Raw genomic sequence first — 13,098 nt, forward strand, 5'->3', positions numbered from 1 at the left:
CATATTCACCTGGAACGCTGGTATGGCTCCGGCTTCCTTCCTCTACTCCTTGCCTTTCTATAACGTTCAGCTCGAACTACAACAGACGTCCCCGGTCAACTAGTTATTAAGCCTATTCAGTCATCTACAGACCAACGGCATCGCGAACGCGAAAGTGTTCATGTCGATCGATTGAAGCAGCATTAAGACCAACCAGTGCCGCCTGTTCCATAGGTCGCCAGGTTGGCTCCTTTTTCGGCGGGGAGTGATTGTAGTGAGAAATACGGGTGCCAGAAAAAGACGAAGAGGAAGAGGACGGTTGTTGTTGCTGGTCGCGCTGGCACTGCTCGGCCGTTGTCTCTTTTTAGGCATTCATATAAAACACCGAGCGTATGTAACCTGAAACGCGTACTATCAAAAGTATTATTTTCTCTTTCCCACGTAAGAAAACGTGAGCAAAACTGCTGAAATACTTCCAGTAACGGAGAAACAGGCGCACTTAGTTTTCGTAGACTTGGCTTCATAGCCAAGAAAAGTTACCGCAAGTACTGAGAGCTCTCTTTTTGCCTTAAACGTTATACGTTACAGAGATGCGCCACATGTTAGCAACTTGGCGGATACCCATCGCACACCGGGAAAAACTTTGTCGGTGGGCAGATGACGTGGCGCGACTTGACACATCTTGAGGGTTATACGACGTTCCTGTGGGCTAAGTCCGGAAACTTCCACATTGCTGCAAATGAATTTTGAGATGGTGTATAGTTATCTTATTTTTTCTGGTGACACGACTTTGTGCCGATAACTAAATGAATCTGGCGACCATCCTGCATCACCGTTGGGATTGCGTAAACGCTTCGACGAAAGGTACCTAATATTTCAGAGAGTTGAAGGAAGAGCAGATGGCGATTTGAACGAAATTGTTTGGCTTCCTGCTGCCTGTACTGGAACAATATCGATTCAGTTCATGTAATATTCGATTAACCACGACCTTCATTGTTGAGCTGCTTTAAATAAAGATGACCTACATTGAATAACGCTTAAATGTTCTGTGCAATGAAATACGCAGGCTGGGATTCGCTCAAACGCAGCAACAACACCAAATTTTCCACTTTCGACCAGGACCGCGACAACACGACAAACAACTGTGCCGAGAAGTACCGCAGCGGGTGGTGGCACAACCGTTGTTTCTTGGCTAACCCGAACGGCCTCAACTTGAATGGCGCGCACGACAGCTTAGGCGACGGCATTGAGTGGAGCGACCGGAATGGTTCAACGGACCTTTACCACTACTCTTATCCCAATGTGATGATCATGACGCGTCCCGTGACAATGGATAAAAAACGCGAAATCAAATGCCTGCATTGTTAAGCAATCAATAGCCCTTTCAAGATTGTATATTGTGCTGTCGTTCAAGTAGCGTACTGCTTCCCGATCTTCTTTTGTGTCGCGTATGCCAGTATTTGTGCGCTTGTTCAGCACTATTCATTAACTATATGAAATCGCATTGCTTATCATTGTATGATGCCGTCACGCAACAAGAAACCTTACACATGCGGACCACTTTAGGGGCGCATAATTTGTGCATTAGGCCAGCTGCAATGCTAATAGAATACACGTGCTAAAGCAGGGACCATATACGCTGTATCTAATTAGAAAATAAAGTCAATTTAGTTATCTGTGCAACTCCACTGCTGGTTGTGAAAGAGCTACGCCATGTTTCGCAGTGTGAACGTGCCTCTTTGAACTTTATCCCCAGCCGTGAACTGCAACGGTTAAGGAGGCGCTGTGCTCTGATAGCGTCTTGCGCACTCCACCATATCGTACCTTAGAAGGCAATATTTCTGCTTTTGATCGAAAGAGTGAGGGCGCCGAATGTAGGCAATGTTTCTGAATTGGGGTTTCGCATTGTACGTGACGGCGTTTTTTGGAGAACTACCAAGTTACAATTGCTGTTTTACGCGAAACACCGATTCGGAAATGTCTCAAAAATGAAGTTTACCTGTGCACTGACGTTACGTATGTATTTGTTCGGTACAAAAGGACAAGCGCCTAAGTCAGGAATCCGCTTCCGAAGTTATTTCAATTTGGCCTCTTCGGGAAACTAGTACTGACACACGCTTTTCAAGTTGAACAAGCACTACCGGTATACGCATTTCGCCCATACAAGTGTAATACCTGGCGGATATGCAGCCTGGCAAACATATAAAAAGGATTTTCATTTGTCAAAAAAAAAGCCTCGGAATCCTGGACTTGACGTCATTATTATTATAGCGACGTTGGGCAAAATAAAAATAAAATGGCAGATGTTACCTTACCATGAGTTTCGATGGCAGTGGGTTAGAATGGAATCAATTCAGCCGCACAATGTATTGCCTCTGTCGAAACAATTTATTCATTATTATGTATTTATTTCCAAATACTGTTGGCCATCTTGGCCGTAACAGGGTGGCTAGAGCAGGTTTGCACATAACGTAAAAAAATGTAAACACTTTACAAACGTAAACAGGACATGAAGCAATGAATGTTGGAAATACATTGCAAAACAAATCACGAAATACAAATACAATAGTTTGGCTAAGCAATACATGTTTCTAGCATTGTGACAGTGATATTGGAAGCAGCATAAAAGAAAGACTATTGTATGTATTTCTAGCATAGTGTGACAATGTTTGCACGGCACCACTAAGATTCAATTTCATAAAAGGTTTTTTACCGCGTTCCTCAAAGATTTTAATGCTACTCGGCTGTAAGGTGTGTAAGGTGTGTACTGCAACAGGACTCCCTTTCTTGGCTTCCCGAACAACACTCGGGGCCATCTCGCGCCACCTACGCGAATCCGGGGCCGGCCTCCGAATATCGATGTCGCACCTGTACATTCGAACGCTGGGAAACTCTTCACGCGACCACCGGGATCCTTTCGCGCGCTTCTTTCTTCGCAAGCTGTGACATCTAGTGGCACTGCCGCAGCGTCTGAGGGTGGCCTCCGAGACGGGAACCTTGGCGCGTTGGTGCTTGCGAACACTGATTGTAGCTTCCTCGCGTGCTGCATACTCAGTGGGTCATACTCATCGATCCAAGTTGGCGAGAAATTCGTTGAACAGCGGCACATTCACAATGCATTCATGGTGCAGCTTCCGGAAGCGTTGACGTCAAAGTCGTTCATTGAAGAAGAGCACATACCCAGTGCGTTTGAGGCGCAGCCTCACAATGCGTCGAGTTGCGGTCTTCGAGGAACTCTTGTGAAGTGGGCCCCCTCGATTGTGCTTAGAATCCAATAAATTTGAGGGACATTTTTCCATTGCAGGGCAGCACGTTTGCAGTTGCACATATCTAGCTAACCAAGCTGGCGTTAAAGAAGTTCGTTAAGGAGGGGCACACACCTTTTGGCACATACCCAGAGACCCAAGTTGCCATCAAAGAGGTCCATTGAAGACCGGCACGCACCGAATTCCAGATACTCATGGCTTCCAGTTGGTGTCAAAGAGTTTCTTCCAACCGCGGCGCCTACCAAGTCCCCACCTAGCAAACCCCTACGGTGACCCATGTCGGCGTGAAAGAGTTTCACTGAAGAGGAACAGGTATGCACGGTAAGATCTTGATGAGGGCTAGTTGGTTCATACTTAGAACTGAGGTGAAACAGCGCGAAAAAGACGAGGACACAAGGAACCAAATACCACAGACAAGCGCTGTCTGTGGTATTTGTTTCCTTGTGTCCTCCTCTTTTTCGCGCTGTTTCACCTCAGTTCTAGGTATGCACGCATCGGCACATACTCGGTGAACGAAGGTGATCCGATGGTTGTTTTCCCGCCTGTTACCTCAAGAAGTGTGTAGGATCGGGCTTGTTGGTGAAACATGCTTTGACGTTTGAATAAAAGCGCAATGATAGCACAGGGGACAAAAGACAGAACAAAGCGCTAATTTCCAGCATTTTTGTCTGATGTCCTAGCGCTCTTATTGAAATTTTAAAGCTGTTATCTCAGCATAGCAGCCCGATGCGCTAGCCGTTCTACCACGCCTTATTAAAATGGAAATCCTAGCAGAAATTCCGTTGACGTCTTGTTGCTCAATCAACAAAACTTTTGTTGAAATATCACGGACCTACTATTGTAGACTCATTGATCCTTAGTCAGAAGTGGCCACCGCGAAACCACAGTAATTTAATTTAGCACTGTTGCGTTGATTTTATAAGGGATTCTTATGGAATAAATGTGGTTCTTGCTGAAATGGAAAGTCGAATGCAACATAAGATTTATAGGTTTTAAAGTGGACAACAATGCTAAATTAATGTAATTTTATATGTTCCCTGTAAGCACAGGTTTGCGTTGGACACTTTCAAGCTATTTTTTGCAGTGTTTTATTTCAAAACCTAGTTTCCTTGTAATGTTATCGGAAGTAAACATTGAATTTGACAACAAAGAAAAAGCATTGAATACATTTCGATGAAGCTCCTAATAATTGTATTTCTCCTATATTTGATCTGCCAGCATCGAAATCAGGCTACTTATACGGATACGCTGGACGATGGGTACTTGGTGTACGTGTACTCTGGAAAGAAATTCACCATACGATTAGTCAAGCATACATACTTTCTGAATACTAAATTGTTCAGGATACGCACTGATTTAAATCGCAGTGAACTCCTCTGCTTGATTTGCTTGTACCTGTTGATTGGAGTGCATTGAACTTGTGGACCAGATATGAATGTGGGCATATTTTATCACATTGTCCTGCGAAATGACAGTAGATATAAATGTACTGAAAATTATTATGTGCATAAAAAAAGAGGACTCCGTGGTTTTATATGCAGGACCACGAGAGTCTACTTATTGCCGCGCAGTAATGAGAGGTTCCGCAATAATTAGAACCCGCTGTGGTTTCTTAACCGGTATCTAAATGCACGACACCTGAGCGTTTTTGTATGCCACGTTCATTGGAGTGTGACCGCCGCCGCCGGGATCGAAACCGCGACGTCGAGCTCAGCAGCGTAACGACATAACCACTGGTCTACCGCGGCCGGGCAGGGTTCAAATACTGCTTTGCCTGCTCTGTCATTTATAGCACAAAAAGTTTGCTGCCACAAATATTATAATGGTAGACCAACAAAGACAATGTCACTTGAATGTTAAATAACATGGAAAGCGTATGAGCTCAGCCAAGAATGTTATGAATGTTGTCACTGAGCGTTGTAAACTACTAGCTCGCAATTCCGCAGACATTAAAAATATTATAAAAACGTTTTTGTCAGCAGAAGTATATGATATAAAATCGCAGGTACGTTATCTACAACATTAGTTCACTGTAATCAACAGCTACATAATGTTTAGGATGGAGCTCTTGAGATACACTTGGTAAACGATTGGCAAAAATAAACCTTTTAAATTAGCGTTCTTTTGTAATTAGTGAAGAGGTAATCGTATGACCCGTCTAGATACATTATTTTTTTCCATACTCCGCAACATTTGAGTAATACGTTGGCCTTTAAATTATTAAATGCACACGCAAAATTACAACGAAATATTTTTGCGCCTGGATAAATGTTCAGCGTTAGCTAAGAAACTGGTGGCGTCGATCGCATTCGCTATAAGCACTTATTTTTTGCAACTGTAGAACAGAAGAGACATCACCGTTGCAGTTGATTCACCACATACGAGCCGACCTGCTTTTTTTCGATGGTCGCGCTTGCAATACCAGTATCATAGATTCATTTTTAATTGGGAACGCATATCTAGACTGCGAGTGGCGCAATTGCACGGCTTGGGCTAATGAGCGAATTGCGATAGAGAAATTCGGTCCCGACCCCAATGGCAGTTTGACACACGTATCATACATGGCTCGTCACTATTTCCGACACTTGCTTCATCACTATTTTATGACCATACAACCAAAAAGCGGACAGGGACAGTCATACTGAGACATTACAAGTACAAAGCCCTCAATTGAAACATTTATTCTTGCAGTATTACGTGCCATACGATCTGATTCTGAAGCACGCTGCAGTGGCAGACTCCCAGAATAATTCTGACCCCTTGGGTTGATTAGCGGGCTCAGAAATATTAGTACACAAGTGCTATTTGCACTTTGCCCCATCAAATGTGGCTGGGATGGCCGGGATGGAACCCCCGACATCGAGCTCGACAGCGCAACGCCATAGCCATTAAGCCACCGCGGCAGGTATACGGACGAGCATGAGAATACAGGAACCGGCATCCCTGTGATAAGTGGTTTGTTGCACTGACATTCAAGTGGTTTGACCTTGACCAGCCAGCCCAATTTTTAATCCTGATAAATAGGCCCGGGTGCAAATTGTTCAGCTTAAACCGGTGACATGTCGCACACCTTAGCGCTCGACTTGAAGGCGTGTGCGACAACTTAAGCAGGCATCGCGGACTCCACGCCTGCTCTGCACCGGCACCGCACAAGCTGTTTTGACACCGGTGCCGTCCACCACACGTGAAATCAAACATTCAGCTGGCAGAGTCGTTTGTACACGCAAGAGGAGGAAAGTGCTCACGGAAGACAAGTACTACCGTCGGGGTAGCAGGCGTACCGCTCTTTCCTTCGCGCATGTTCCGACTCAGCAGTCCATGACAAACGTCAGCGTCACACAAGTGCTTTGTTATCCGGAATAATTGTGGCGCGGACGGGATATAAGCGCATAGCACTCTTCGTCTTCTAACATCTTAACAAAAATGGGTCTAATTAGAGCGCTACTGCAAACACACTCGTGCTAAGTGCAGACCCCACGGACAACGCGCAGCAGGAGACCACAAAAATATGCAAAATGCGGACCAAGGAAACGTACGAAAAAAAAACAATGTTGGCTGTTTCATTTTTAGAAATATACGGTGTAACACTTTCTAAAGTAACTTCCCTGATTGAAATCCAGCTACCTGTTGCAAAGCTGTAAGCTTTGCACAAAGGTTGAAACAATAAAATACGTTGCTGCGCGAATGAATGCTGGATGCCATGACACAGTGCTTAAATATCCAGGGGAATGTAGAGGCTTGGCCTCGCAGATTGCTACAGGTTGTCGGCGTGCCATTTTAATTTCAGAGGCCACAACTATAGCATGGTGAATGACGAGCATGCGGGCGCTCACATCGGTGACACCGCATGGTACTATAAAGAAAGAAGACGAAAATATAAAAAAAAACACGCAAATCTCTGACGCTTTTTCCCCACTTTATTTCTTTTCTTCTCTTTCCCCTTTTTTACGTTCTTTCTTGTCGGGTCTTTTCTTGATTGCTTTGGCCTCTATTTTCGTCTCATGAACTATGAACCACCTGGCTCAGCAGCAAGATGTAACGCATTTATAAATTTCCTGAACTGCTAATTGGTCGTCCTTGTCTTCCTCTTACTATATCATATTATAAAAAGCCAACAAACACTGACACCAAGGACAACATAGGGGAAATTACTTGTGCTTAATAAACTAAACAAAGAAACGACAAATTAATGGAAATTAGAGTGGATGAAAAAACAAATTGCTGTAGGTGGGAACCGAACCCACACCCTTCGATGCTCTACCAATTGAGCTACCGCGGCGCTGTTTCCCCATCCACTTTCTTGGGTATTTATGTGTCCTAGTAGAACCCTGGGAGTGTTAGCCAGCGCCACCACTCACAGACCTTGGCGGCGGACGAACGTCCTTTTTGCCGCAGGCGTCACGAGAACGTGATCTTTTTGGGTGAAGGGAACTGGTCAATAAACCCACATGTGCTACCTGAAGGCGTCAAGGTAGCCGGATTCGATACCCTCGTTATGTAATGAATGAGAAGAAAGGGGGTTAACCGAGGGTCCCGGTTTTTATTAGTCATAACATAAGAAGCCAACGAACACTGACACCAAGGACAACATAGGGGAAATTACTTGGGCTTAATAAATGAAATAAAGAAACGATAAATTAATGGAAATTAAAGTGGATGAAAAAACAACTTGCCTTTTCATTTTCATTTCATTTATTAAGCACAAGTAATTTCCCCTATGTTGTTCTTGGTGTCAGTGTTTGTTGGCTTCTTATGATATGACTAATAAAAATCGGGCCCCTCGGTTAACCCCCTTTCTTATCGTTCTTACTAATCAGTCACTGCCCGATGACGCCACATCCAGCACCATGTAGAGAAACAACTGGGCAGGCCCGTATTTTATTTAGGTCGCCCCATTATCCCTAGAACGGTACTTCCTTACTAGCCTGCTGCATCTATTCTGCTGCAACATTTTACACAGACTGTCTTGATGCACTGAAGAAACTGAAAGCCACCAAGACATTTAAAAACTGCGAGAAATGGGCAGACTAAAATAGGTCGTCACACTTCAGCGTTACATTGTATTGAGTTCAGGGACACAGTCCAAGTCCGTTAATCATCTTGACCGACGAAATGGCTTACTAGTCTCTCTTCCTTATGACCGCCGAGATCTCCTCGAAGCCCATAAGTACGGCATCCAATAGTGAACTTGTGAAGGTATGTTACCGTGCGCCTGGTTCCATCGCCTCAAAAATTAAGTTTGTCTTTGTACGCTCCCGGCTGGCGTGGCCCGGACAAAAGCTGTCATCTGGGCATGCTGACTTGTGACAACCCTTGAACGTAACGGAATCCAAGGGTACGGCTGCTGTTTCTTCGACGGCCATCCATCACCTGTTGTTTTGCACTGGTACTGAGAATATAGGACGCAAGATCCTCATGGAGGCGAAACTAATGCCTAATGCCACGGGTGACCCTAGCCGATCGATAACGGACAAAAACTGCGCTAACTCATTGTTGTATTGCGTCACACAGGGCTGCACGCATTTGTGCGATAATCCTTTTTATTCATTTTTCACTACGCATGCCTGGTTGCTAACAACCCTCCCACGCCGCCCCTCCCACTCAAAAAAAAATAAAATAAAGAAACAGCCTTTTCCTAAGCATCTCAATTCGAACGTCCAACTCAACGGCTCCAGTAGAATATGCGCAACACTACAGAGGCCAGGCTGCATTCTCACGGTGATGACTCATAAATAAGAGTCTGAAAAAACAGCAACTAAATTTTCATTCTGTCTCTCCCCTATTGCAAAACTGCCCACGATCATCGCAGAAGCTCCGAATATAAGGCGAACTAAGGACTGCGCAAAGGTTGCAGGGAATTATTAAGTACAGGTCGAAGTTTGGTGCCTATGCAGGATGTTTTAAATTTTGTGTTACAAATATGCTATGAGTGCAGCGAAAATGGTGCTTTTGCAGCGGATGAGTGCCTAGATGAAGTGGAGATATCTTGCGTTTAATCACGTGAATTCCTGGATACCTACAACAATAACTCGTAAACGTTAATTCAGAGCATTGTGAGTAGTGGCCTATATATATATATATATATATATATATATATATATATATATATATATATATATATATATGTGTATATATATATATATATATATATATATATAGACCATATATTGGCCAGAATGATACAGTACGCGAATGTCATACTCCTGCAGTCGTAGGGCCCATCGAGCAAGACGACCGGACGGTTCTTTTAAGCATGACAGACAGCACAGCGAATGCTGATCAGTTATGACGTCAAACGGGCGGCCATAAAGATACGGACGGAATTTGGTTATGGCCCAAATTATAGCGAGGCATTCCTTTTCTGTGACAGAATAGTTCGATTCAGGTTTAGTGAGTGCACGACTGGCGAAGGCAACGACGTACTCATCGAAGCCAGCCTTTCTCTGAGCGAGAACGGCCCCAAGGCCAACGCCACTGGCATCCGTGTGTATTTCAGTTGGAGCACTGGGGTCGAAATGGCGCAGGATTGGTGGTGACGTCAAGAGACGACGCAGCTGTGTGAAGGCGGCATCGCAAGCCGGTGACCAGGTTGAAAGGTTGTGGCCACCATGAAGAAGCTGCGTTAAAGGTGCTATAATAGTGGCAAGATTGCGGATGAAACGACGAAAGTATGACGCTAATCCTATGAAGCTGCGCAGTTCTTTCAAAGTCGTTGTTCGGGGAAACTGGGCAACAGCTTGTAGTTTCGCCGGATCAGGAAGTACACCTTCTTTCGACACGACATGGCCGAGGATGATCAGCTGCCGGGCAGCGAAGTGACACTTCTTCAAGTTAAGCTGGAGTCCAGCATCGGCGATGCACTTTAGGACGCGTTCAAGTCGAAGTAAGTGGGAAGGAAAGTCCGGTGAAAAGATAACGATGTCGTCCAGATAACACGCGCATATCTGCCATTTGAGGCCGCGCAAGATGTTGTCCATCATTCTTTCAAATGTGGCAGGCGCATTATACAGGCCAAATGGCATCACGGTGAATTCAAATAAACCGTCAGCTGTGATGAAGGCCGTTTTCGGATGGTCTGACTCAGCCACTGGCACTTGCCAGTACCAGGATCGTAAGTCTAAGGATGAGTAGAATTCAGTGCCTTGGAGGCAGTCTAGCGCGTCGTCAATACGGGGTAGCGGATAAACGTGCTTGCGTGTGATCTTATTAAGTCGCCGGTAGTCCACGCAAAAGCGACTTGTGCCATCTTTCTTTTTTATCAGCACTACAGGAGAAGCCCAGGGACTGTGCGAAGGTTGTATGACATCGCGTTGGAGCATGTCTGCAACTTGCTCGGCGATCACGCTACGCACCGTGGCGGATACGCGATACGGCCTGTGGCGTAAAGGCGCATGGTTGCCGGTGTCGATGTGATGGACCACGGTGGAAGTACGGCCTAAGCGAGATTGGTGTAGGTCGAATGACGTGCGAAAGCGGTCTAGAAGATGGACGATCTGGGCGTGCTGCGCTGGAGTGAGGTTGGGATCAATACTCTGTTAAAACGTTGTGTCACACGGCGGCATGGGAGGAAAAACTTGAAGGGCCAGAGCGTCAACCGAAGGGGAAGCCGGATCGTCAGGCACATTGTAAAGGAAGCTTGGTTCGATGCCGTCGGCATAACCAAGACACTCATTGTGGAGCAGCCTGGCAGGGCAAGGAAACAGGTTCGATACATAAAGTGCGCTCGAAACTTGTCGAAGGCAAGAAGGGCAAAAGGAAGCAAGAAAGGATGGCGGCGAGCAACAAGCTTAGACGGCGTGAAAGGAACTGTGGAGTCGGAAAGCCCAACGCAGAAAACGGGTAGAAGTGCGGCAGAGTATGGAGGAATCTCGGTGTCGGCGGTGACAAACACACGACTGGAAGTGTCATCAGTATCTTCAAAAACGTTGGTGCCGAATGGCGACAGCGCGAGTTCAGCACGGGCGCAATCTAGAACGGCATGATGAGAGGACAGAAAGTCCCATCCTAAAATCATGGCATGGGAGCAGCGAGGCAGAACAACGAACTCAATATGGTATAAAGCGCCGCTTATAACAACACGCACGGTAGACTTCCCTAAGGGTTCAATCGGCGCAGCGCTTGCTGTACGTAATGAAATGGCTGAATAAGTTGTCGCGACTTTTCGAAGGGTAAGAAGAAGCTGGTCCGAAATCACTGATATTGCTGCTCCCGTGTCTACAAGCGCATGAACGGCAATGTCTTCTGCATAAACTTCAAGGACGTTCGCAGGAAATAAATGAGGTCTTGAGGAGTTCGCTGAGATCGCAGTTCTTGCCTCCGGAACTGCGGCCCTTAGTTTTCCTCTCGGATAGCTTCAGGACGACGGATAAGCGGCGACAGAGAACGCCGACGGGGAGACGGAGACCGACGGCTATTGAAGGGTCGGAAAAGAGGAGACGAGGCTTCGAAGGGCTGAGCGGCAGTAGCAGAACGGGACGGAGAGTCGAAACCATTACTTTGTGCCCTCGGAGAATCCAAAGGATACCATCCACGCCGGCGGCAAAGCCATGCTACATGCCCAGGTAGGCCACACGAATAACAGATAGGCCAATTGTCATGGGTGCGCCATGGATTGAGAACAGCGGGCAAGGACTGTTGGAAATATTGGCGAGGTGGGCGCATGGGCTGCTGTGGCCGCCAGTAGCTGCTTGGGGGGGCAGGAGAATATGTTGCAGCTGCTTGCGGAGGTGAGGGAAAGGCGCTGGTAAGTCTGGATTGATTACCTGCGGAAGGAGGCCTTGGATTAGCGACAACGGCAGCGTACGTAAGTGGCACAGGCGTAGGAGGCGGTTGATGAGCAAGTGGTACTGCGTTAGCGACTTGTTCTTGTATCAGGTGACGGAGATCTGGAGACAAGCGCGGCTCTGAGGCTGGAGCGACGGGCAGAAGAGAGAGTTGGCGCGCCACTTCTTCTCGTACAAATTGCTTGATTCGGTCGAAAAGTTCTGAACTGCAAGGAGTAGAAGCGACACCATCACTCTGAGCTGAAAGCGCGACATCCGGAGCGAGAGCTCGGCGCGTAGAAAGCCGCTGTTTGCGCAGCTCCTCATAGCTCTGGCAAAGCGTTATGATGCCGTTGACCGTCTGAGGATTCCTGGCGAAGAGCCTCTGGAAGGCGGCGTCGTCTATGCCTTTCAAGATGTTCTTGACCTTGCCATCTTCGGTCATATCAGGGTCTATACGCCGGCAGATGTCAACTACATCTTCAATGTAGCTCATAAATGTTTCGCCCTTTTGTTGGGCACGACAGCGAAGCTGTTGTTCGGCCCGAAGTTTGCGCACAGCAGGGCGACCGAATACTTCTTGAAGTGCCGTTCGGAATGCTGACCAGGTGGAAAAGTCAGCCTCATGGTTGCGGAACCAAAGATGGGCGATCCCGCAAAGGTAGAAAGGGACGTAGCCAAGCTTGTCAGCATCAGACCATTTGTTGTGGGCACTCACTCGGTTATATGATGACAGCCAGTCCTCTACGTCATGATCGTCAGTTCCATTGAATATGGGAGGATCCCGTTGGCATGGCGCACCAGGACAGACGACTGGAGGCGGTGCCACGGGTGGCGCGGTAGGGCTAGTCTCCTCAGGCATGAGAGATGTGACAGGGATCGTCCGGCTTCGGAGTTCCAGGTTGGCAATAAGTCCAGCACCTTCCACCAAATGTCGCGAAGCACTTTGAGCTGTAAGCGTTCGCGACTAGAAAGTTGGAGCAGCGAGAGGTAGTAGCCGACCGAGCACCGAAACAAGGTAGGTCTTTCTCGTCGTCGTTGTGTCTCTCCTAGCCACAGCGCCACTGCTCCCTATTTTACAGTACAATATA

At 46.6% G+C, this 13,098-nt stretch overlaps 1 protein-coding gene across 2 annotated transcripts in view; it reads left to right on the top strand.

The window, feature by feature from the left end:
• Positions 1-1,662, top strand: part of LOC135913110 (techylectin-5A-like) — a 53,845-nt gene extending 52,183 nt beyond the window's left edge. For both annotated transcript variants that reach the window (XM_065445782.1, XM_065445781.1), the window contains exon 6: positions 1,046-1,662. In XM_065445782.1, coding sequence (XP_065301854.1) covers positions 1,046-1,347 — 302 coding nt within the window. In that variant the 3' untranslated portion in view covers positions 1,348-1,662. The remainder of the gene's footprint in view (positions 1-1,045) is intronic.
• Positions 1,663-13,098: the final 11,436 nt, after the last annotated feature.

Source organism: Dermacentor albipictus, chromosome 2 (assembly GCF_038994185.2).
Source record: "Dermacentor albipictus isolate Rhodes 1998 colony chromosome 2, USDA_Dalb.pri_finalv2, whole genome shotgun sequence".
NCBI classification, from domain to species: Eukaryota; Metazoa; Arthropoda; class Arachnida; order Ixodida; family Ixodidae; genus Dermacentor; species Dermacentor albipictus.